This window comes from Salmo salar, chromosome ssa06 (assembly GCF_905237065.1).
Source record: "Salmo salar chromosome ssa06, Ssal_v3.1, whole genome shotgun sequence".
Classification (NCBI taxonomy): domain Eukaryota; kingdom Metazoa; phylum Chordata; class Actinopteri; order Salmoniformes; family Salmonidae; genus Salmo; species Salmo salar.
Genome location: NC_059447.1, coordinates 93,109,297 through 93,136,941, shown reverse-complemented (window position 1 = coordinate 93,136,941; position 27,645 = coordinate 93,109,297). Strand labels below are relative to the sequence as shown.

At 46.0% G+C, this 27,645-nt stretch overlaps 1 protein-coding gene across 2 annotated transcripts; it reads left to right on the top strand.

Moving 5' to 3' along the window:
- The first annotated feature begins 3,146 nt into the window (after positions 1-3,146).
- On the top strand, positions 3,147-27,036 carry mtfr2 (mitochondrial fission regulator 2). Of its 2 annotated transcripts, none has more exons than XM_045721210.1 (8): positions 3,147-3,242; positions 3,495-4,424; positions 4,674-4,778; positions 6,877-7,004; positions 8,995-9,224; positions 9,399-9,750; positions 12,615-12,801; positions 26,658-27,036. In XM_045721210.1, the coding sequence occupies exons 2-8, from the start codon at positions 4,257-4,259 to the stop codon at positions 26,691-26,693; spliced, it is 1,206 nt and encodes a 401-aa protein (XP_045577166.1). In that variant the 5' UTR covers positions 3,147-3,242; positions 3,495-4,256; the 3' UTR covers positions 26,694-27,036. The 2 variants fall into 2 exon arrangements, with proteins under 2 accessions (XP_045577166.1, XP_014061730.1); XM_014206255.2 differs by having other exon boundaries at positions 26,649-27,036.
- Positions 27,037-27,645: the final 609 nt, after the last annotated feature.

Here is a 27,645-nt window from a genome sequence, read left to right as displayed (position 1 = left end):
CGCTTGTGTACCAACAAGAAAATGCAATAAAATAATTTGTTAAATTTTTTTATTACCAATAATGTTAAAAATACAATGACATTTGGTATGATGAGAATATTGGCTTGTCGAGAACTTTCTTCCTGTCTCAGCTAAAGTGGGAAATACTCAGTAGGTTCTCTACTAACCAAATGTGTGTAGTTTTGGAAGGGGGGGGGACTATGTCTCACGGCCTGCTGGCTTTTCACTCCACACCCTCTTATAACACCCAGTGCGACACACTGTGCGACAGTACCAGCTATTTTAAAGCTGTGTTGCTGGATATGTACGACAAAGTCAACCGCTTTAAGGCCTTCCCTGTGGCTCAGTTGGTAGAGCATGGTGTTTGCAACGCCAGGGTTGTGGGTTCGATTCCCACGGGGGGCCAGTACAAAAAAATAAAATATATATATATAAAATAAAATGCATGAAATGAAATGTATGTATTCACTACTTACTGTAAGTCGCTCTGGATAAGAGAGTCTGCTAAATGACTAAAATGTCTCTAAATGTAATGTATGACAAAGTCAACCTCGGAAAACTACACATATTTCATTATTAGAGATCCTACTGAGTATTTCCCACTTTAGCTGAGGCAGATAGAAATGTTCTCTCTCTACCGGCCAATAAGTATCCCATATACCGTGTGTTGCATTGCAGTGGAGTAAGGACTCACCAGTACTCTGTATTAAACCCGTTGCCCAGCAGTACTCTGTATTAAACCCGTTGCCCAGCAGTACTCTGTATTAAACCCGTTGCCCACCAGTACTCTGTATTAAACCCGTTGCCCACTAGTACTCTGTATTAAACCCGTTGCCCAGCAGTACTCTGTATTAAACCCGTAGCCCAGCAGCACTCTGTATTAAACCTGTTGCCCACCAGTACTCTGTATTAAACCCGTTGCCCAGCAGTACTCTGTATTAAACCCGCTGCCCACCAGTACTCTGTATTAAACCCGTTGCTCAGCAGTACTCTGTATTAAACCCGTTGCCCACCAGTACTCTGTATTAAACCCGTTGCCCACCAGTACTCTGTATTAAACCCGTTGCCCAGCAGTACTCTGTATTAAACCCGTTGCCCACCAGTACTCTGTATTAAAGCCGTTGCCCAGCAGTACTCTGTATTAAACCCGTTGCCCAGCAGTACTCTGTATTAAACCCGTTGCCCAGCAGTACTCTGTATTAAACCCGTTGCCCACCAGTACTCTGTATTAAACCCGTTGCCCTGCAGTACTCTGTATTAAACCCGTTGCCCAGCAGTACTCTGTATTAAACCTGTTGCCCAGCAGTACTCTGTATTAAACCCGTTGCCCACCAGTACTCTGTATTAAACCCGTGGCCCAGCAGTACTCTGTATTAAACCCGTTGCCCTGCAGTACTCTGTATTAAACCCTTTGCCCAGCAGTACTCTGTATTAAACCCGTTGCCCAGCAGTACTCTGTATTAAACCCGTTGCCCAGCAGTACTCTGTATTAAACCCGTTGCCCAGCAGTACTCTGTATTAAACCCGTAGCCCAGCAGCACTCTGTATTAAACCCGTTGCCCACCAGTACTCTGTATTAAACCCGTTGCCCAGCAGTACTCTGTATTAAACCTGTTGCCCACCAGCACTCTGTATTAAACCCGTTGCCCACCAGTACTCTGTATTAAACCCGTTGCCCACCAGTACTCTGTATTAAACCCGTTGCCCAGCAGTACTCTGTATTAAACCCGTTGCCCACCAGTACTCTGTATTAAACCCGTTGCCCAGCAGTACTCTGTATTAAACCCGTTGCCCAGCAGTACTCTGTATTAAACCCGTTGCCCAGCAGTACTCTGTATTAAACCCGTTGCCCAGCAGTACTCTGTATTAAACCCGTTGCCCAGCAGTACTCTGTATTAAACCCGTTGCCCAGCAGTACTCTGTATTAAACCCGTGGCCCAGCAGTACTCTGTATTAAACCCGTTGCCCTGCAGTACTCTGTATTAAACCCTTTGCCCAGCAGTACTCTGTATTAAACCCGTTGCCCAGCAGTACTCTGTATTAAACCCGTTGCCCAGCAGTACTCTGTATTAAACCCGTTGCCCACCAGTACTCTGTATTAAACCCGTTGCCGAGCAGTACTCTGTATTAAACCCGTTGCCCAGCAGTACTCTGTATTAAACCCGTTGCCCACCAGTACTCTGTATTAAACCCGTTGCCCAGCAGTACTCTGTATTAAACCCGTTGCCCAGCAGTACTCTGTATTAAACCCGTTGCCCACCAGTACTCTGTATTAAACCCGTTGCCCAGCAGTACTCTGTATTAAACCCGTTGCCCACCAGTACTCTGTATTAAACCCGTTGCCCACCAGTACTCTGTATTAAACCCGTAGCCCAGCAGTACTCTGTATTAAACCCGTTGCCCAGCAGCACTCTGTATTAAACCCGTTGCCCACCAGTACTCTGTATTAAACCCGTTGCCGAGCAGTACTCTGTATTAAACCCGTTGCCCACCAGTACTCTGTATTAAACCCGTAGCCCAGCAGTACTCTGTATTAAACCCGTTGCCCAGCAGCACTCTGTATTAAACCCGTTGCCCACCAGTACTCTGTATTAAACCCGTTGCCGAGCAGTACTCTGTATTAAACCCGTTGCCCAGCAGTACTCTGTATTAAACCCGTTGCCCAGCAGTACTCTGTATTAAACCCGTTGCCCAGCAGTACTCTGTATTAAACCCGTTGCCCAGCAGTACTCTGTATTAAACCCGTTGCCCAGCAGCACAAGAGACCCATTGAAGTTTTACGAGTAATTCCAATAGCATATATTAGTATTTTATTAAAAAGTGTATTTGTTTAAATATAGCCTACACAATAGTTTTCAACATACCAGTATTTGTGTAAAATAGGACAATTTGTTTTTTGAAACCCTGTGAACTACACTGGAGTGGAACAAAACTAAAATAAAGTTTAGCATGTCTTTATTCTGCCTGCAAGGAGAACGGTAAAGTCATTCACACACAGACACATACGAATTTGGTGCGGATATTACTGAAAGGCCCCTCCATTGGTCGAACAGCTGTGGTCACATTGCATTGATGTGCTATTCTGATTGGCGTAGGATTTTCTTCCTATTGAAATGTCCAATCACGGCACGGTTTGCTGGATTGGCTTTATTTGACTTCACCTTCTCACTCGTCCGGATACGTGAACATCCTAGGAGAAGGTTATTTTGTCGACAAGTATAATTTCTAAATGATCCATTGGGGTAAGAGAAGATTAATTTGATTCATAATATACCGTTTACACACATATATAATATATTACGATATTGATTCGCACGTTCGTTCGCTTGTTTATCATGATGTGTTTTAATGAACCATGTTTTGTGGAATATTTCCGTGTACTGATAGCTAGGTAACTACCAAACGTGCATGAAGTTAACACGTTATAAATAATGTGGCTGACCATTTTTCTCATTTGTTCGGGGATTTTGAAACCGACCCTCTCTCCCCTCCAGGTTTAAATCAGGATGTTTCTGCTTCTTTGACTTTGGTCAGGACTCGTATCCCATGGTGCAAAGTGAAACGGGACGTCCTAGCCCTGCATCCCATGGTGCAAAGTGAAACGGGAGTCCTAGCCCTGCATCCCATGGTGCGAAGTGAAACGGGAGTCCTAGCCCTGCATCCCATGGTGCAAAGTGAAACGGGACGTCCTAGCCCTGCATCCCATGGTGCAAAGTGAAACGGGAGTCCTAGCCCTGCATCCCATGGTGCAAAGTGAAACGGGAGTCCTAGCCCTGCATCCCATGGTGCAAAGTGAAACGGGAGTCCTAGCCCTGTATCCCATGGTGCAAAGTGAAACGGGAGTCCTAGCCCTGTATCCCATGGTGTAAAGTGAAACGGGACATCCTAGCCCTGTATCCCATGGTGCAAAGTGAAACCGGACGTCCTAGCCCTGCATCCCATGGTGCAAAGTGAAACCGGACGTCCTAGCCCTGCATCCCATGGTGCAAAGTGAAACGGGAGTCCTAGCCCTGCATCCCATGGTGCAAAGTGAAACGGGAGTCCTAGCCCTGCATCCCATGGTGCAAAGTGAAACGGGAGTCCTAGCCCTGTATCCCATGGTGCAAAGTGAAACGGGAGTCCTAGCCCTGCATCCCATGGTGCAAAGTGAAACCGGACGTCCTAGCCCTGCATCCCATGGTGCAAAGTGAAACCGGACGTCCTAGCCCTGCATCCCATGGTGCAAAGTGAAACCGGACGTCCTAGCCCTGCATCCCATGGTGCAAAGTGAAACCGGACGTCCTAGACCTGCACCACCACCAGTTTATTTTCCCCATTCATCATCAGCCAAACATACAGAAGGGCTTCCCAAGATGTCTCTACTAGAAGATATAATTGATCTGTTGCAAAATGTCCTTGAGTATTTCGGAGTCTCTCCTGACATGGTAAGAACAAAAATGAGTTAAATATTACAAAATGTAGTGGCACAATTTATAGGATGCTTGTTTTGAGATTGTACCAAAAGATTTGAAGAGTGCTTCATGCCAAAAATGGTGTGTGTGTGTGTGTGTGTGTGTGTGTGTGTGTGTGTGTGTGTGTGTGTGTGTGTGTGTGTGTGTGTGTGTGTGTGTGTGTGTGTGTGTGTGTGTGTGTGTGTGTGTGTGTGTGTGTGTGTGTGTGTGTGTGTGTGTCAGCTGGTTCCAGTGTGGGAGACCCAGTTGTGTGGTCAGTACCGGAGCCTGGTGAGGATGATCGGGACCAACCTCCCATTGACCCCGTCTCCACGTATCCACTTCCAGGTCAATATGAATATAAACTGGTTAATACAGGTCAATGTGAATATAAACTGGTTAATACAGGTCAATATGACTATAAACTGGTTAATACAGGTCAATATGACTATAAACTGGTTAATACAGGTCAATATGAATATAAACTGGTTAATACAGGTCAATATGACTATAAACTGGTTAATACAGGTCAATATGACTATAAACTGGTTAATACAGGTCAATATGAATATAAACTGGTTAATACAGGTCAATATGACTATAAACTGGTTAATACAGGTCAATATGACTATAAACTGGTTAATACAGGTCAATATGACTATAAACTGGTTAATACAGGTCAATGTGAATATAAACTGGTTAATACAGGTCAATATGAATATAAACTGGTTAATACAGGTCAATGTGAATATAAACTGGTTAATACAGGTCAATATGAATATAAACTGGTTAATACAGGTCAATATGAATATAAACTGGTTAATACAGGTCAATATGATTATAAACTGGTTAATACAGGTCAATATGATTATAAACTGGTTAATACAGGTCAATATGACTATAAACTGGTTAATACAGGTCAATATGACTATAAACTGGTTAATACAGGTCAATGTGAATATAAACTGGTTAATACAGGTCAATATGAATATAAACTGGTTAATACAGGTCAATGTGAATATAAACTGGTTAATACAGGTCAATGTGAATATAAACTGGTTAATACAGGTCAATATGAATATAAACTGGTTAATACAGGTCAATATGAATATAAACTGGTTAATACAGGTCAATATGAATATAAACTGGTTAATACAGGTCAATATGAATATAAACTGGTTAATACAGGTCAATATGAATATAAACTGGTTAATACAGGTCAGTATGAATATAAACTGGTTAATACAGGTCAATGACTATAAACTGGTTAATACAGGTCAATATGACTATAAACTGGTTAATACAGGTCAATATGAATATAAACTGGTTAATACAGGTCAATATGAATATAAACTGGTTAATACAGGTCAATGTGAATATAAACTGGTTAATACAGGTCAATGTGAATATAAACTGGTTAATACAGGTCAATGTGAATATAAACTGGTTAATACAGGTCAATGTGAATATAAACTGGTTAATTCAGGTCGACGTGAATATAAACTGGTTAATTCAGGTCAACGTGAATATAAACTGGTTAATACAGGTCAACGTGAATTTAAACTGGTTAATACAGGTCAATGTGAATATAAACTGGTTAATACAGGTCAATATGAATATAAACTGGTTAATACAGGTCAATATGATTATAAACTGGTTAATACAGGTCAATATGATTATAAACTGGTTAATACAGGTCAATATGATTATAAACTGGTCAATATGATTATAAACTGGTTAATACAGGTCAATATGAATATAAACTGGTTAATACAGGTCAATATGACTATAAACTGGTTAATACAGGTCAATATGACTATAAACTGGTTAATACAGGTCAATATGAATATAAACTGGTTAATACAGGTCTATATGAATATAAACTGGTTAATACAGGTCAATATGATTATAAACTGGTTAATACAGGTCAATATGAATATAAACTGGTTAATACAGGTCAATATGAATATAAACTGGTTAATACAGGTCAATATGAATATAAACTGGTTAATACAGGTCAATATGAATATAAACTGGTTAATACAGGTCAATATGAATATAAACTGGTTAATACAGGTCAATATGACTATAAACTGGTTAATACAGGTCAATGTGAATATAAACTGGTTAATACAGGTCAATATGAATATAAACTGGTTAATACAGGTCAATATGAATATAAACTGGTTAATACAGGTCAATATGAATATAAACTGGTTAATACAGGTCAATATGACTATAAACTGGTTAATACAGGTCAATATGAATATAAACTGGTTGACCCTGTAACCGATGACCCCTGTAACCGTTGACCCCTGTAACCCCTGTAACCGATGACCCCTGTAACCGTTGACCCCTGTAACCGATGACCACCGTAACCGTTGACCCCTGAAGGTTCTGGTTCTGTGGTTTGTTCTCACACTCAGCTGGCTCGTACTCTCCACAGATTCCTCAACACACCTCCCGACAGCTCAGATACCTGGACGTCACCGTGGATACCCGCCCAGCTATCCCCTCATTGGCTGACGTGCTGTGGGTGGCGGAGGATGAGGGAGACGGCTTCACCAAGATCAGGTAGATGGAACCCAGTAGATATACAGACTCAGACTGGTAGAACCCCTGGTAGAACCCAGTAGATATACAGACTCAGACTGGTAGAACCCCTGGTAGAACCCAGTAGATATACACAGAGACTCCTCAGACTGGTAGAACCCAGTAGATATACACAGAGACTCCTCAGACTGGTAGAACCCCTGGTTGAACCCAGTAGGTATACACAGAGACTCCTCAGACTGGTAGAACCCCTGGTAGAACCCAGTAGATATACAGACTCAGACTGGTAGAACCCCTGGTAGAACCCAGTAGATATACACAGACTCAGACTGGTAGAACCCCTGGTAGAACCCAGTAGATATACACAGAGACTCCTCAGACTGGTAGAACCCCTGGTAGAACCCAGTAGATACACAGAGACTCCTCAGACTGGTAGAACCCCTGGTAGAACCCCTGGTAGAACCCAGTAGATATACACAGAGACTCCTCAGACTGGTAGAACCCAGTAGATATACACAGAGACTCCTCAGACTGGTAGAACCCCTGGTAGAACCCAGTAGATATACACAGAGACTCCTCAGACTGGTAGAACCCAGTAGATATACACAGAGACTCCTCAGACTGGTAGAACCCCTGGTAGAACCCAGTAGATATACACAGAGACTCCTCAAACTGGTAGAACCCCTGGTTGAACCCAGTAGATATACACAGAGACTCCTCAGACTGGTAGAACCCCTGGTAGAACCCAGTAGATGTACACAGAGACTCCTCCGACTGGTAGAACCCAGTAGATGTACACAGAGACTCCTCAGACTGGTAGAACCCCTGGTAGAACCCAGTAGATATACACAGAGACTCCTCAGACTGGTAGAACCCCTGGTTGAACCCAGTAGATATACACAGAGACTCCTCAGACTGGTAGAACCCCTGGTAGAACCCAGTAGATATACACAGAGACTCCTCAGACTGGTAGAACCCAGTAGATATACACAGAGACTCCTCAGACTGGTAGAACCCCTGGTAGAACCCAGTAGATATACACAGAGACTCCTCAGACTGGTAGAACCCCTGGTAGAACCCAGTAGATATACACAGAGACTCCTCAGACTGGTAGAACCCAGTAGATATACACAGAGACTCCTCAGACTGGTAGAACCCCTGGTAGAACCCAGTAGATATACACAGAGACTCCTCAGACTGGTAGAACCCCTGGTAGAACCCAGTAGATATACACAGAGACTCCTCAGACTGGTAGAACCCCTGGTAGAACCCAGTAGATATACACAGAGACTCCTCAGACTGGTAGAACCCAGTAGATATACACAGAGACTCCTCAGACTGGTAGGACCCAGTAGATATACACAGAGACTCCTCAGACTGGTAGAACCCCTGGTAGAACCCAGTAGATATACAGACTCAGACTGGTAGAACCCCTGGTAGAACCCAGTAGATATACACAGACTCAGACTGGTAGAACCCCTGGTAGAACCCAGTAGATATACACAGAGACTCCTCAGACTGGTAGAACCCCTGGTAGAACCCAGTAGATATACACAGACTCAGACTGGTAGAACCCCTGGTAGAACCCAGTAGATACACAGAGACTCCTCAGACTGGTAGAACCCAGTAGATATACAGACTCAGACTGGTAGAACCCCTGGTAGAACCCAGTAGATATACAGACTCAGACTGGTAGAACCCAGTAGATATACACAGAGACTCCTCAGACTGGTTGAACCCCTGGTAGAACCCAGTAGATATACAGACTCAGACTGGTAGAACCCAGTAGATATACACAGAGACTCCTCAGACTGGTTGAACCCCTGGTAGAACCCAGTAGATATACAGACTCAGACTGGTAGAACCCAGTAGATATAGTCACCCTGAGGGTTGTGTGTAGAATCCAATGGGGACATGTTATTGACACGCCAGAGTAAGTAATCTCCACTTTCCAAGTTTGTTATAGAAGGACTGTTTCTCAAATCTGTAATTCCTTCTGGTCCGATCTCAGGCACCGTGAGCGTCCGTCCCGGCAGGGTTCTGTGAGTCGCGGAGATGAAGTGGTGCTGAGCCTTCCACCTCCAGGGGACCCATGGTTGGCAGCGGTCCGAGCCCAGCCAAGAGACATGACGCTGGGGCACAGATCAGACCCAGTGGCCCTACGGAAGATCACAGCCCTGGAGGATGAGTTGCTCAAACTACGAGCTCAGATTGCCATGATTGTTACCGCGCCACCCTCAGGTGTCTACACACACACACACACACACACACACACACACACACACACACACACACACACACACACACACACACACACACACACCCCTATCCCAGTCATGGTAAATGCATCATTCCTCTATTATGAACACTGGACTTATCGTTTCTTTTCTCTCCATCCTTTTTCCTGTCGTCCAGGTCCAGCCAATTCCCAGAACCTTCCGGGTACCCCTGGAATGTCCCCTGCATCTTTCCTCACCTCCACCCCTTGCTACCCTCCTCCTCCTCCTCCACCTCCTTGCTGCCCTCCTCCTCCTCCACCTCCTCCCTGCCCTCTTCCTCCCAGCTCCTCTGTAGGGCTGTCTGAGGCGGTGGATCTAATCCAGCAGGGAAGGGAGTCCGGTAAGGGTCATGCCCAGGGGAAGAGCCATGAGGCTGGGCAGGTTGGACTACTACAGTCCCAGGATAAGGCGGTAGGACAAGGCCCGGTCCTCACCATGCTGGATGTACTGAATGACCTGAACCAGGTGAAACTACGCTCCGTGGAGAGGTAAGCAGACACGTCACTGTGCTGGAGTCAAGTCTACAACTCTGAGAGCCTGTCTGTCTTGACGCAGCAGATCTGCCAAGCTGAAAGCCTTTTTGCGTGCAATTTGAGGTCAAATCAAATGTTATTGGTCACATGGTTAGCAGATGTTATTGGTCACGTGGTTAGCAGATGTTATTGGTCACATGGTTCACGTGGTTAGCAGATGTTATTGGTCCATACACATGGTTAGCAGATGTTATTGGTCACATGGTTAGCAGATGTTATTGGTCACATGGTTAGCTGATGTTATTGGTCACATGGTTAGCTGATGTTATTGGTCACATGGTTAGCTGATGTTATTGGTCACATGGTTAGCAGATGGTATTGGTCACATGGTTAGCTGATGGTATTGGTCACATGGTTAGCTGATGTTATTGGTCACATGGTTAGCTGATGTTATTGGTCACATGGTTAGCAGATGTTATTGGTCACATGGTTAGCAGATGTTATTGGTCACATGGTTAGCAGATGTTATTGACTCATACCAAACATACCCTCGTAAAACTGACCATCCTACCGATCCTCGACTTCGGCGATGTCATTTACAAAATAGCCTCCAATACTCTACTCAATAAATTGGATGCAGTCTATCACAGTGCCATCCGTTTTGTCACCAAAGCCCCATATACTACCCACCACTGCGACCTGTATGCTCTCGTTGGCTGGCCCTCGCTTCATACTCGTCGCCAAACCCACTGGCTCCAGGTCATCTACAAGACCCTGCTAGGTAAAGTCCCCCCTTATCTCAGCTCGCTGGTCACCATAGCAGCACCCACCTGTAGCACGCGCTCCAGCAGGTATATCTCTCTGGTCACCCCCAAAGCCAATTCCTCCTTCGGCCACCTCTCCTTCCAGTTCTCTGCTGCCAATGACTGGAACGAACTACAAAAATCTCTGAAACTGGAAACACATATCTCCCTCACTAGCTTTAAGCACCAGCTGTCAGAGCAGCTCACAGACCACTGCACCTGTACATAGCCCATCTATAATTTAGCCCAAACAACTACCTCTTCCCCTACTGTATTTATTTATTTTGCTCCTTTGCACCCCATTATTTCTACTTTGCACTTTCTTCCACTGCAAATCTACCATTCCAGTGTTTTACTTGCTATATTGTATTTACTTCGCCACCATGGCCTATTTATTACCTTTACCTCCCTTATCTCACCTCATTTGCTCACATTGTATATAGACTTATTTTTCTACTGTGTTATTGACTGTATGTTTGTTTTACTCCATGTGTAACTCTGTGTTGTTGTATGTTGTCGAACTGCTTTGCTTTATCTTGGCCAGGTCGCAGTTGTAAATGAGAACTTGTTCTCAACTTGCCTACCTGGTTAATTAAAGGTGAAATAAAAAACAATATATCCACATAAATTTCCTTCCTCATGATGCCATCTATTTTGTGAAGTGCACCAGTCCCTCCTGCAGCAAAGCACCCCCAAAACATGATGCTGCCACCCCCGTGCTTCACGGTTGGGATGGTGTTCTTCAGCTTGCAAGCCTCCCCCTTTTTCCTCCAAACATAACGATGGTCATTATGGCCAAGCAGTTCTATTTTTGTTTCATCAGACCAGAGGACATTTCTCCAAAACGTACGATCCTTGTCCCCATGTGCAGTTGCAAACCGTAGTCTGGCTTTTTTATGGCGGTTTTGGAGCAGTGGCTTCTTCCTTGCTGAGCGGCCTTTCAGGTTATGTCGATATAGGACTTGTTTTACTGTGGATATAGATACTTTTGTACCTGTTTCCTCCAGCATCTTCACAAGGTCCTTTGCTGTTGTTCTGGGATTGATTTGCACTTTTCACACCAAAGTACGTTCATCTCTAGGAGACAGAACGCGTCTCCTTCCTGAGCGGTATGACGGCTGCGTGGTCCCATGGTGTTTATACTTGCGTACTATTGTTTGTACAGATGAACGTGGTACCTTCAGGCGTTTGGAAATTGCTCCCAAGGATGAACCAGACTTGTGGAGGTCTACAATTCTTTTGTTGTTGAGGTCCTGGAGTGGGGCCCTGGAGTGGGGCCCTGGAGTGGGGCCCTGGAGTAGGGCCCTGGAGTGGGGCCCTGGAGTGGGGCCCTGGAGTGGGGCCCTGGTGTAGGGCCCTGGAGTAGGGCCCTGGAGTAGGGCCCTGGAGTAGGGCCCTGGAGTAGGGCCCTGGAGTGGGGCCCTGGTGTAGGGCCCTGGAGTAGGGCCCTGGAGTAGGGCCCTGGAGTAGGGCCCTGGAGTGGGGCCCTGGTGTAGGGCCCTGGAGTGGGGCCCTGGTGTAGGGCCCTGGAGTGGGGCCCTGGAGTGGGGCCCTGGAGTGGGGCCCTGGAGTTGGGCCCTGGAGTGGGGCCCTGGAGTGGGGCCCTGGAGTAGGGCCCTGGAGTGGGGCCCTGGTGTAGGGCCCTGGAGTGGGGCCCTGGAGTGGGGCCCTGGAGTAGGGCCCTGGAGTGGGGCCCTGGTGTAGGGCCCTGGAGTGGGGCCCTGGAGTAGGGCCCTGGAGTGGGGCCCTGGAGTGGGGCCCTGGAGTGGGGCTCTGGAGTAGGGCCCTGGAGTGGGGCCCTGGAGTGGGGCTCTGTTAAAAAGTTGTGCACTAATTAAGAAGGGCTGCAATTTACCAATATAGCCTGTCTGGCAAGCAAATCTCTGTCACAATGGCCGTGTTTCTGGAGCATCCAAACCATGATGTATCATGGGTAAATTGTGACTGACTGATCTAGAAATAATGAGTAGTTATTTACGATGCGAGGTGTGTGTGGGACAAACCCATTCTCTGACTGGCACTGAATATTCTGTAGCTCTTCTTTAGTGTCTTGCGTTTGTTTGCCCCGCCCCCCAGGTCGCCCGGGGGAACGCCGGTGCGGAGGAGGCGGAGCAAGGGCACGGCGTTGCTAAGCGACCCGGCCTCCATGATTGCCGAGGCCCTGAGGAGGAAGTTCGCCCACCATCGCCTCAATGACTCGTACGACAAAGAGAACCGCTCCTCAGAGCTCTCGCCGTTCGGCAGCCCCGATACATCGCCCTGTGTAAGTACATACAGAACCACATTCACAGACTGTTACCCAGGCTGTTAGGAGAGACTATTGGGACACAGCCCCAGTGTGTGTGTCTGTCTGTCTGTCTGTCTGTCTGTCTGTCTGTCTGTCTGTCTGTCTGTCTGTCTGTCTGTCTGTCTGTCTGTCTGTCTGTCTGTCTGTCTGTCTGTCTGTCTGTCTGTCTGTCTGTCTTTCTGTCTGTCTGTCTGTATCTCTGTCTGTAGTGTGTCTGTATCTCTGTCTGTCTGTCTGTCTGTATCTCTGTCTGTCTGTCTGTCTGTATCTCTGTCTGTCTGTATCTCTGTCTGTCTGTATCTCTGTCTGTCTGTATCTCTGTCTGTCTGTCTGTCTGTCTGTCTGTCTGTATCTCTGTCTGTCTGTATCTCTGTCTGTCTGTATCTCTGTCTGTATCTCTGTCTGTCTGTCTGTCTGTATCTCTGTCTGTCTGTATCTCTGTCTGTCTGTATCTCTGTCCGTCTGTATCTCTGTCTGTCTGTCTGTCTGTCTGTCTGTCTGTCTGTCTGTCTGTCTGTCTGTCTGTCTGTCTGTCTGTCTGTCTGTATCTCTGTCTGTCTGTATCTCTGTCTGTAGTGTGTCTGTATCTCTGTCTGTATCTCTGTCTGTCTGTATCTCTGTCTGTCTGTCTGTCTGTCTGTCTGTCTGTATCTCTGTCTGTCTGTCTGTCTGTCTGTCTGTCTGTCTCTCTGTCTGTCTGTCTGTCTGTCTGTCTGTCTGTCTGTCTGTCTGTCTGTATCTCTGTCTGTCTGTCTGTATCTCTGTCTGTATCTCTGTCTGTATCTCTGTCTGTATCTCTGTCTGTATCTCTGTCTGTAGTGTGTCTGTATCTCTGTCTGTAGTCTGTGGTAATGTTGTAGTTGAGATGGTAAAATGTGGGTAAAGTTACTGGGACTTTACAACCTTGTAGGGCTCTGGTCAAACGGAATGCCCTATGTAGGGAACAGGGAGATATAGTGCACTACTTTAGACCAGAGCCCTATGTAGGGAACTGGGAGATATAGTGCACTACTTTAGACCAGAGCCCTATGTAGGGAACAGGGAGATATAGTGCACTACTTTAGACCAGAGCCCTATGTAGGGAACAGGGAGATATAGTGCACTACTTTAGACCAGAGCCCTATGTAGGGAACAGGGAGATATAGTGCACTACTTTAGACCAGAGCCCTATGTAGGGAACAGGGAGATATAGTGCACTACTTTAGACCAGAGCCCTATGTAGGGAACAGGGAGATATAGTGCACTACTTTAGACCAGAACCCTATGTAGGGAATAGGGAGATATAGTGCACTACTTTAGACCAGAGCCCTATGTAGGGAACAGGGAGATATAGTGCACTACTTTAGACCAGAGCCCTATGTAGGGAACAGGGAGATATAGTGCACTACTTTAGACCAGAGCCCTATGTAGGGAACAGGGAGATATAGTGCACTACTTTAGACCAGAGCCCTATGTAGGGAACAGGGAGATATAGTGCACTACTTTAGACCAGAGCCCTATGTAGGGAACAGGGAGATATAGTGCACTACTTTAGACCAGAGCCCTATGTAGGGAACAGGGAGATATAGTGCACTACTTTAGACCAGAGCCCTATGTAGGGAACAGGGAGATATAGTGCACTACTTTAGACCAGAGCCCTATGTAGGGAACAGGGAGATATAGTGCACTACTTTAGACCAGAGCCCTATGTAGGGAACAGGGAGATATAGTGCACTACTTTAGACCAGAGCCCTATGTAGGGAACAGGGAGATATAGTGCACTACTTTAGACCAGAGCCCTATGTAGGGAACAGGGAGATATAGTGCACTACTTTAGACCAGAGCCCTATGTAGGGAACAGGGAGATATAGTGCACTACTTTAGACCAGAGCCCTATGTAGGGAACAGGGAGATATAGTGCACTACTTTAGACCAGAGCCCTATGTAGGGAACAGGGAGATATAGTGCACTACTTTAGACCAGAGCCCTATGTAGGGAACAGGGAGATATAGTGCACTACTTTAGACCAGAGCCCTATGTAGGGAACAGGGAGATATAGTGCACTACTTTAGACCAGAGCCCTATGTAGGGAACAGGGAGATATAGTGCACTACTTTAGACCAGAGCTATGTAGGGAACAGAGAGATATAGTGCACTACTTTAGACCAGAGCCCTATGTAGGGAACAGGGAGATATAGTGCACTACTTTAGACCAGAGCCCTATGTAGGGAATAGGGAGATATAGTGCACTACTTTAGACCAGAGCCCTATGTAGGGAACAGGGAGATATAGTGCACTACTTTAGACCAGAGCCCTATGTAGGGAACAGGGAGATATAGTGCACTACTTTAGACCAGAGCCCTATGTAGGGAACAGGGAGATATAGTGCACTACTTTAGACCAGAGCCCTATGTAGGGAACAGGGAGATATAGTGCACTACTTTAGACCAGAGCCCTATGTAGGGAACAGGGAGATATAGTGCACTACTTTAGACCAGAGCCCTATGTAGGGAACAGGGAGATATAGTGCACTACTTTAGACCAGAGCCCTATGTAGGGAACAGGGAGATATAGTGCACTACTTTAGACCAGAGCCCTATGTAGGGAACAGGGAGATATAGTGCACTACTTTAGACCAGAGCCCTATGTAGGGAACAGGGAGATATAGTGCACTACTTTAGACCAGAGCCCTATGTAGGGAACAGGGAGATATAGTGCACTACTTTAGACCAGAGCCCTATGTAGGGAACAGGGAGATATAGTGCACTACTTTAGACCAGAGCCCTATGTAGGGAACAGGGAGATATAGTGCACTACTTTAGACCAGAGCCCTATGTAGGGAACAGGGAGATATAGTGCACTACTTTAGACCAGAGCCCTATGTAGGGAACAGGGAGATATAGTGCACTACTTTAGACCAGAGCCCTATGTAGGGAACAGGGAGATATAGTGCACTACTTTAGACCAGAGCCCTATGTAGGGAACAGGGAGATATAGTGCACTACTTTAGACCAGAGCCCTATGTAGGGAACAGGGAGATATAGTGCACTACTTTAGACCAGAGCCCTATGTAGGGAACAGGGAGATATAGTGCACTACTTTAGACCAGAGCCCTATGTAGGGAACAGGGAGATATAGTGCACTACTTTAGACCAGAGCCCTATGTAGGGAACAGGGAGATATAGTGCACTACTTTAGACCAGAGCCCTATGTAGGGAACAGGGAGATATAGTGCACTACTTTAGACCAGAGCCCTATGTAGGGAACAGGGAGATATAGTGCACTACTTTAGACCAGAGCCCTATGTAGGGAACAGGGAGATATAGTGCACTACTTTAGACCAGAGCCCTATGTAGGGAACAGGGAGATATAGTGCACTACTTTAGACCAGAGCCCTATGTAGGGAACAGGGAGATATAGTGCACTACTTTAGACCAGAGCCCTATGTAGGGAACAGGGAGATATAGTGCACTACTTTAGACCAGAGCTATGTAGGGAACAGAGAGATATAGTGCACTACTTTAGACCAGAGCCCTATGTAGGGAACAGGGAGATATAGTGCACTACTTTAGACCAGAGCCCTATGTAGGGAATAGGGAGATATAGTGCACTACTTTAGACCAGAGCCCTATGTAGGGAACAGGGAGATATAGTGCACTACTTTAGACCAGAGCCCTATGTAGGGAACAGGGAGATATAGTGCACTACTTTAGACCAGAGCCCTATGTAGGGAACAGGGAGATATAGTGCACTACTTTAGACCAGAGCCCTATGTAGGGAACAGGGAGATATAGTGCACTACTTTAGACCAGAGCCCTATGTAGGGAACAGGGAGATATAGTGCACTACTTTAGACCAGAGCCCTATGTAGGGAACAGGGAGATATAGTGCACTACTTTAGACCAGAGCCCTATGTAGGGAACAGGGAGATATAGTGCACTACTTTAGACCAGAGCCCTATGTAGGGAACAGGGAGATATAGTGCACTACTTTAGACCAGAGCCCTATGTAGGGAACAGGGAGATATAGTGCACTACTTTAGACCAGAGCCCTATGTAGGGAACAGGGAGATATAGTGCACTACTTTAGACCAGAGCCCTATGTAGGGAACAGGGAGATATAGTGCACTACTTTAGACCAGAGCCCTATGTAGGGAACAGGGAGATATAGTGCACTACTTTAGACCAGAGCCCTATGTAGGGAACAGGGAGATATAGTGCACTACTTTAGACCAGAGCCCTATGTAGGGAACAGGGAGATATAGTGCACTACTTTAGACCAGAGCCCTATGTAGGGAACAGGGAGATATAGTGCACTACTTTAGACCAGAGCCCTATGTAGGGAACAGGGAGATATAGTGCACTACTTTAGACCAGAGCTATGTAGGGAACAGAGAGATATAGTGCACTACTTTAGACCAGAGCCCTATGTAGGGAACAGGGAGATATAGTGCACTACTTTAGACCAGAGCCCTATGTAGGGAATAGGGAGATATAGTGCACTACTTTAGACCAGAGCCCTATGTAGGGAACAGGGAGATATAGTGCACTATGTAGGGAACAGGGAGATGTAATGCACTACTTTAGACCAGAGCCCTATGTAGGGAACAGGGAGATATAGTGCACTACTTTAGACCAGAGCCCTATGTAGGGAATAGGGAGATATAGTGCACTACTTTAGACCAGAGCCCTATGTAGGGAACAGGGAGATATAGTGCACTACTTTAGACCAGAGCCCTATGTAGGGAACAGGGAGATATAGTGCACTACTTTAGACCAGAGCCCTATGTAGGGAACAGGGAGATATAGTGCACTACTTTAGACCAGAGCCCTATGTAGGGAACAGGGAGATATAGTGCACTACTTTAGACCAGAGCCCTATGTAGGGAACAGGGAGATATAGTGCACTACTTTAGACCAGAGCCCTATGTAGGGAATAGGGAGATATAGTGCACTACTTTAGACCAGAGCCCTATGTAGGGAACAGGGAGATATAGTGCACTACTTTAGACCAGAGCCCTATGTAGGGAACAGGGAGATATAGTGCACTACTTTAGACCAGAGCCCTATGTAGGGAACAGGGAGATATAGTGCACTACTTTAGACCAGAGCCCTATGTAGGGAACAGGGAGATATAGTGCACTACTTTAGACCAGAGCCCTATGTAGGGAACAGGGAGATATAGTGCACTACTTTAGACCAGAGCCCTATGTAGGGAACAGGGAGATATAGTGCACTACTTTAGACCAGAGCCCTATGTAGGGAACAGGGAGATATAGTGCACTACTTTAGACCAGAGCCCTATGTAGGGAACAGGGAGATATAGTGCACTACTTTAGACCAGAGCCCTATGTAGGGAACAGGGAGATATAGTGCACTACTTTAGACCAGAGCCCTATGTAGGGAACAGGGAGATATAGTGCACTACTTTAGACCAGAGCCCTATGTAGGGAACAGGGAGATATAGTGCACTACTTTAGACCAGAGCCCTATGTAGGGAACAGGGAGATATAGTGCACTACTTTAGACCAGAGCCCTATGTAGGGAACAGGGAGATATAGTGCACTACTTTAGACCAGAGCCCTATGTAGGGAACAGGGAGATATAGTGCACTACTTTAGACCAGAGCCCTATGTAGGGAACAGGGAGATATAGTGCACTACTTTAGACCAGAGCTATGTAGGGAACAGAGAGATATAGTGCACTACTTTAGACCAGAGCCCTATGTAGGGAACAGGGAGATATAGTGCACTACTTTAGACCAGAGCCCTATGTAGGGAATAGGGAGATATAGTGCACTACTTTAGACCAGAGCCCTATGTAGGGAACAGGGAGATATAGTGCACTATGTAGGGAACAGGGAGATGTAATGCACTACTTTAGACCAGAGCCCTATGTAGGGAACAGGGAGATATAGTGCACTACTTTAGACCAGAGCCCTATGTAGGGAATAGGGAGATATAGTGCACTACTTTAGACCAGAGCCCTATGTAGGGAACAGGGAGATATAGTGCACTACTTTAGACCAGAGCCCTATGTAGGGAACAGGGAGATATAGTGCACTACTTTAGACCAGAGCCCTATGTAGGGAACAGGGAGATATAGTGCACTACTTTAGACCAGAGCCCTATGTAGGGAACAGGGAGATATAGTGCACTACTTTAGACCAGAGCCCTATGTAGGGAACAGGGAGATATAGTGCACTACTTTAGACCAGAGCCCTATGTAGGGAACAGGGAGATATAGTGCACTACTTTAGACCAGAGCCCTATGTAGGGAATATGGAGATATAGTGCACTACTTTAGACCAGAGCCCTATGTAGGGAACAGGGAGATATAGTGCACTACTTTAGACCAGAGCCCTATGTAGGGAACAGGGAGATATAGTGCACTACTTTAGACCAGAGCCCTATGTAGGGAACAGGGAGATATAGTGCACTACTTTAGACCAGAGCCCTATGTAGGGAACAGGGAGATATAGTGCACTACTTTAGACCAGAGCCCTATGTAGGGAACAGGGAGATATAGTGCACTACTTTAGACCAGAGCCCTATGTAGGGAACAGGGAGATATAGTGCACTACTTTAGACCAGAGCCCTATGTAGGGAACAGGGAGATATAGTGCACTACTTTAGACCAGAGCCCTATGTAGGGAACAGGGAGATATAGTGCACTACTTTAGACCAGAGCTATGTAGGGAACAGAGAGATATAGTGCACTACTTTAGACCAGAGCCCTATGTAGGGAACAGGGAGATATAGTGCACTACTTTAGACCAGAGCCCTATGTAGGGAACAGGGAGATATAGTGCACTACTTTAGAACAGAGCCCTATGTAGGGAACAGGGAGATATAGTGCACTACTTTAGACCAGAGCCCTATGTAGGGAACAGGGAGATATAGTGCACTACTTTAGACCAGAGCCCTATGTAGGGAACAGGGAGATATAGTGCACTACTTTAGACCAGAGCCCTATGTAGGGAACAGGGAGATATAGTGCACTACTTTAGACCAGAGCCCTATGTAGGGAACAGGGAGATATAGTGCACTACTTTAGACCAGAGCCCTATGTAGGGAACAGGGAGATATAGTGCACTACTTTAGACCAGAGCCCTATGTAGGGAATATGGAGATATAGTGCACTACTTTAGACCAGAGCCCTATGTAGGGAACAGGGAGATATAGTGCACTACTTTAGACCAGAGCCCTATGTAGGGAACAGGGAGATATAGTGCACTACTTTAGACCAGAGCCCTATGTAGGGAACAGGGAGATATAGTGCACTACTTTAGACCAGAGCCCTATGTAGGGAACAGGGAGATATAGTGCACTACTTTAGACCAGAGCCCTATGTAGGGAACAGGGAGATATAGTGCACTACTTTAGACCAGAGCTATGTAGGGAACAGAGAGATATAGTGCACTACTTTAGACCAGAGCCCTATGTAGGGAACAGGGAGATATAGTGCACTACTTTAGACCAGAGCCCTATGTAGGGAACAGGGAGATATAGTGCACTACTTTAGACCAGAGCCCTATGTAGGGAACAGGGAGATATAGTGCACTACTTTAGACCAGAGTCCTATGTAGGGAACAGGGAGATATAGTGCACTACTTTAGACCAGAGTCCTATGTAGGGAACAGGGAGATGTAATGCACTACTTTAGACCAGAGCCCTATGTAGGGAACAGGGAGATATAGTGCACTACTTTAGACCAGAGCCCTATGTAGGGAACAGGGAGATATAGTGCACTACTTTAGACCAGAGCCCTATGTAGGGAACAGGACGATATAGTGCACTACTTTAGACCAGAGCCCTATGTAGTGAATATGGAGATATAGTGCACTACTTTAGACCAGAGCCCTATGTAGGGAACAGGGAGATATAGTGCACTACTTTAGACCAGAGCCCTATGTAGGGAACAGGGAGATATAGTGCACTACTTTAGACCAGAGCCCTATGTAGGGAACAGGGAGATATAGTGCACTACTTTAGACCAGAGCCCTATGTAGGGAACAGGGAGATATAGTGCACTACTTTAGACCAGAGCCCTATGTAGGGAACAGGGAGATATAGTGCACTACTTTAGACCAGAGCTATGTAGGGAACAGAGAGATATAGTGCACTACTTTAGACCAGAGCCCTATGTAGGGAACAGGGAGATATAGTGCACTACTTTAGACCAGAGCCCTATGTAGGGAACAGGGAGATATAGTGCACTACTTTAGACCAGAGCCCTATGTAGGGAACAGGGAGATATAGTGCACTACTTTAGACCAGAGTCCTATGTAGGGAACAGGGAGATATAGTGCACTACTTTAGACCAGAGTCCTATGTAGGGAACAGGGAGATGTAATGCACTACTTTAGACCAGAGCCCTATGTAGGGAACAGGGAGATATAGTGCACTACTTTAGACCAGAGCCCTATGTAGGGAACAGGGAGATATAGTGCACTACTTTAGACCAGAGCCCTATGTAGGGAACAGGACGATATAGTGCACTACTTTAGACCAGAGCCCTATGTAGTGAATATGGAGATATAGTGCACTACTTTAGACCAGAGCCCTATGTAGGGAACAGGGAGATATAGTGCACTACTTTAGACCAGAGCCCTATGTAGGGAACAGGGAGATATAGTGCACTACTTTAGACCAGAGCCCTATGTAGGGAACAGGGAGATATAGTGCACTACTTTAGACCAGAGCCCTATGTAGGGAACAGGGAGATATAGTGCACTACTTTAGACCAGAGCCCTATGTAGGGAACAGGGAGATATAGTGCACTACTTTAGACCAGAGCCCTATGTAGGGAACAGGGAGATATAGTGCACTACTTTAGACCAGAACCCTATGTAGGGAACAGGGAGATATAGTGCACTACTTTAGACCAGAGCCCTATGTAGGGAACAGGGAGATATAGTGCACTACTTTAGACCAGAGCCCTATGTAGGGAATATGGAGATATAGTGCACTACTTTAGACCAGAGCCCTATCTAGGGAACAGGGAGATATAGTGCACTACTTTAGACCAGAGCCCTATGTAGGGAACAGGGAGATATAGTGCACTACTTTAGACCAGAGCCCTATGTAGGGAACAGGGAGATATAGTGCACTACTTTAGACCAGAGCCCTATGTAGGGAACAGGGAGATATAGGGCTCTGGCCAAAAGTAGTGCCCTATGTAGGGAACAGGGAGATATAGTGCACTACTTTAGACCAGAGCCCTATGTAGGGAACAGGGAGATATAGTGCACTACTTTAGACCAGAGCCCTATGTAGGGAATAGGGAGATATAGTGCACTACTTTAGACCAGAGCCCTATGTAGGGAATAGGGAGATATAGTGCACTACTTTAGACCAGAGCCCTATGTAGGGAACAGGGAGATATAGTGCACTACTTTAGACCAGAGCCCTATGTAGGGAACAGGGAGATATAGTGCACTACTTTAGACCAGAGCCCTATGTAGGGAACAGGGAGATATAGTGCACTACTTTAGACCAGAGCCCTATGTAGTGAACAGGGAGATATAGTGCACTACTTTAGACCAGAGCCCTATGTAGGGAACAGGGAGATATAGTGCACTACTTTAGACCAGAGCTATGTAGGGAACAGAGAGATATAGTGCACTACTTTAGACCAGAGCCCTATGTAGGGAACAGGGAGATATAGTGCACTACTTTAGACCAGAGCCCTATGTAGGGAACAGGGAGATATAGTGCACTACTTTAGACCAGAGCCCTATGTAGGGAACAGGGAGATATAGTGCACTACTTTAGACCAGAGTCCTATGTAGGGAACAGGGAGATATAGTGCACTACTTTAGACCAGAGTCCTATGTAGGGAACAGGGAGATATAGTGCACTATGTAGGGAACAGGGAGATGTAATGCACTACTTTAGACCAGAGCCCTATGTAGGGAACAGGGAGATATAGTGCACTACTTTAGACCAGAGCCCTATGTAGGGAACAGGACGATATAGTGCACTACTTTAGACCAGAGCCCTATGTAGGGAACAGGGAGATATAGTGCACTACTTTAGACCAGAGCCCTATGTAGGGAACAGGGAGATATAGTGCACTACTTTAGACCAGAGTCCTATGTAGGGAACAGGGAGATATAGTGCACTACTTTAGACCAGAGTCCTATGTAGGGAACAGGGAGATATAGTGCACTATGTAGGGAACAGGGAGATGTAATGCACTACTTTAGACCAGAGCCCTATGTAGGGAACAGGGAGATATAGTGCACTACTTTAGACCAGAGCCCTATGTAGGGAACAGGACGATATAGTGCACTACTTTAGACCAGAGCCCTATGTAGTGAATATGGAGATATAGTGCACTACTTTAGACCAGAGCCCTATGTAGGGAACAGGGAGATATAGTGCACTACTTTAGACCAGAGCCCTATGTAGGGAACAGGGAGATATAGTGCACTACTTTAGACCAGAGCCCTATGTAGGGAACAGGGAGATATACTGCACTACTTTAGACCAGAGCCCTATGTAGGGAACAGGGAGATATAGTGCACTACTTTAGACCAGAGCCCTATGTAGGGAACAGGGAGATATAGTGCACTACTTTAGACCAGAGCCCTATGTAGGGAACAGGGAGATATAGTGCACTACTTTAGACCAGAGCCCTATGTAGGAAACAGGGAGATATAGTGCACTACTTTAGACCAGAGCCCTATGTAGGGAACAGGGAGATATAGTGCACTACTTTAGACCAGAGCCCTATGTAGGGAACAGGGAGATATAGTGCACTACTTTAGACCAGAGCCCTATGTAGGGAACAGGGAGATATAGTGCACTACTTTAGACCAGAGCCCTATGTAGGGAACAGGGAGATATAGTGCAGTACTTTAGACCAGAGCCCTATGTAGGGAACAGGGAGATATAGTGCACTACTTTAGACCAGAGCCCTATGTAGGGAACAGGGAGATATAGTGCACTACTTTAGACCAGAGCCCTATGTAGGGAACAGGGAGATATAGTGCACTACTTTAGACCAGAGCCCTATGTAGGGAATAGGGAGATATAGTGCACTACTTTAGACCAGAGCCCTATGTAGGGAATAGGGAGATATAGTGCACTACTTTAGACCAGAGCCCTATGTAGGGAACAGGGAGATATAGTGCACTACTTTAGACCAGAGCCCTATGTAGGGAACAGGGAGATATAGTGCACTACTTTAGACCAGAGCCCTATGTAGGGAACAGGGAGATATAGTGCACTACTTTAGACCAGAGCCCTATGTAGGGAACAGGGAGATATAGTGCACTACTTTAGACCAGAGCCCTATGTAGGGAACAGGGAGATATAGTGCACTACTTTAGACCAGAGCCCTATGTAGGGAACAGGGAGATATAGTGCACTACTTTAGACCAGAGCCCTATGTAGGGAACAGGGAGATATAGTGCACTACTTTAGACCAGAGCCCTGTGTAGGGAACAGGGAGATATAGTGCACTACTTTAGACCAGAGCCCTATGTAGGGAACTGGGAGATATAGTGCACTACTTTAGACCAGAGCCCTATGTAGGGAACAGGGAGATATAGTGCACTACTTTAGACCAGAGCCCTATGTAGAGAACATGGAGATATAGTGCACTACTTTAGACCAGAGCCCTATGTAGGGAACAGGGAGATATAGTGCACTACTTTAGACCAGAGCCCTATGTAGGGAACAGGGAGATATAGTGCACTACTTTAGACCAGAGCCCTATGTAGGGAACAGGGAGATATAGTGCACTACTTTAGACCAGAGCCCTATGTAGGGAACAGGGAGATATAGTGCACTACTTTAGACCAGAGCCCTATGTAGGGAACAGGGAGATATAGTGCACTACTTTAGACCAGAGCCCTATGTAGTGAATATGGAGATATAGTGCACTACTTTAGACCAGAGCCCTATGTAGGGAACAGGGAGATATAGTGCACTACTTTAGACCAGAGCCCTATGTAGGGAACAGGGAGATATAGTGCACTACTTTAGACCAGAGCCCTATGTAGGGAACAAGGAGATATAGTGCAGTACTTTAGACCAGAGCCCTATGTAGGGAACAGGGAGATATAGTGCAGTACTTTAGACCAGAGCCCTATGTAGGGAACAGGGAGATATAGTGCACTACTTTAGACCAGAGCCCTATGTAGGGAACAGGGAGATATAGTGCACTACTTTAGACCAGAGCCCTATGTAGGGAACAGGAAGATATAGTGCACTACTTTAGACCAGAGCCCTATGTAGGGAACAGGGAGATATAGTGCACTACTTTAGACCAGAGCCCTATGTAGGGAACAGGGAGATATAGTGCACTACTTTAGACCAGAGCCCTATGTAGGGAATATGGAGATATAGTGCACTACTTTAGACCAGAGCCCTATGTAGGGAACAGGGAGATATAGTGCACTACTTTAGACCAGAGCCCTATGTAGGGAACAGGGAGATATAGTGCACTACTTTAGACCAGAGCCCTATGTAGGGAACAGGGAGATATAGTGCACTACTTTAGACCAGAGCCCTATGTAGGGAACAGGGAGATATAGTGCACTACTTTAGACCAGAGCCCTATGTAGGGAATAGGGAGATATAGTGCACTACTTTAGACCAGAGCCCTATGTAGGGAACAGGGAGATATAGTGCACTATGTAGGGAATATGGAGATATAGTGCACTACTTTAGACCAGAGCCCTATGTAGGGAACAGGGAGATATAGTGCACTACTTTAGACCAGAGCCCTATGTAGGGAACAGGGAGATATAGTGCACTACTTTAGACCAGAGCCCTATGTAGGGAACAGGGAGATATAGTGCACTACTTTAGACCAGAGCCCTATGTAGGGAACAGGGAGATATAGTGCACTACTTTAGACCAGAGCCCTATGTAGGGAACAGGGAGATATAGTGCACTACTTTAGACCAGAGCCCTATGTAGGGAACAGGGAGATATAGTGCACTACTTTAGACCAGAGCCCTATGTAGGGAACAGGGAGATATAGTGCACTACTTTAGACCAGAGCCCTATGTAGGGAACAGGGAGATATAGTGCACTACTTTAGACCAGAGCCCTATGTAGGGAACAGGGAGATATAGTGCACTACTTTAGACCAGAGCCCTATGTAGGGAACAGGGAGATATAGTGCACTACTTTAGACCAGAGCCCTATGTAGGGAATAGGGAGATATAGTGCACTACTTTAGACCAGAGCCCTATGTAGGGAATATGGAGATATAGTGCACTACTTTAGACCAGAGCCCTATGTAGGGAACAGGGAGATATAGTGCACTACTTTAGACCAGAGCCCTATGTAGGGAACAGGGAGATATAGTGCACTACTTTAGACCAGAGCCCTATGTAGGGAACAGGGAGATATAGTGCACTACTTTAGACCAGAGCCCTATGTAGGGAACAGGGAGATATAGTGCACTACTTTAGACCAGAGCCCTATGTAGGGAACATGGAGATATAGTGCACTACTTTAGACCAGAGCCCTATGTAGGGAATAGGGAGATATAGTGCACTACTTTAGACCAGAGCCCTATGTAGGGAACAGGGAGATATAGTGCACTACTTTAGACCAGAGCCCTATGTAGGGAATAGGGAGATATAGTGCACTACTTTAGACCAGAGCCCTATGTAGAGAACAGGGAGATATAGTGCACTACTTTAGACCAGAGCCCTATGTAGGGAACAGGGAGATATAGTGCACTACTTTAGACCAGAGCCCTATGTAGGGAACAGGGAGATATAGTGCACTACTTTAGACCAGAGCCCTATGTAGGGAACAGGGCACCTTTTTGTTCTCTTCCTCTTATCTGGTCATGTGACCTGTCATTTTTTTTTAGATCCCCCAGCATTCCAAGCGCAGCCAAGGACGACTCGACCTGTGACCTGTGACCTCCGAGGTCACTACGCCGCCTGAGAACACCGACGCCTCCCTTCCCGGCTACCATGGCGACTGTTGGCTGAGGCTGCGTCCCAATAAAACCGCCTTTTCTCTCGAAGTGTACACTTGTTCACTACTTTTAAATTAGGGAAGTGAACTTTGGGAGGAAGGAGAGATATTTGGGACAGAGCCCATGTCCACTTTTTGTTTTGTTGCTTTTTTTAAAAATGTTTATTTGAATTTTATTTGAAGAGCTTCTCTTGTCCATTTTTCATCGTGTTCTGCTGTGCTATGATGCGTCCATCAGGTATTGTTTATATAAAGGGACGATTTGATATTGAGCCTAATTCATTTTCATGCAGTCATTTCAATTGTATATATTTTGCTGTAAATACACTATATGACCAAAAGTATGTGGACACCTTTATCGAACATCTCATTACAAAATCAGGGGCATTAATATGGAGTTGGTCCCGCCTTTGCTGCTATAACAGCCTCCTCTCTTCTGGGAAGGCTTTCCACTAGATGTTGGAACATTGCTGCTATAACAGCCTCCTCTCTTCTGGGAAGGCTTTCCACTAGATGTTGGAACATTGCTGCTATAACAGCCTCCTCTCTTCTGGGAAGGCTTTCCACTAGATGTTGGTACATTGCTGCTATAACAGCCTCCAGTCTTCTGGGAAGGCTTTCCACTAGATGTTGGAACATTGCTGCTATAACAGCCTCCACTCTTCTGGGAAGGCTTTCCACTAGATGTTGGAACATTGCTGCTATAACAGCCTCCAGTCTTCTGGGAAGGCTTTCCACTAGATGTTGGAACATTGCTGCTATAACAGCCTCCAGTCTTCTGGGAAGGCTTTCCACTAGATGTTGGAACATTGACGCTATAACAGCCTCCACTCTTCTGGGAAGGCTTTCCACTAGATGTTGGAACATTGCTGCTATAACAGCCTCCA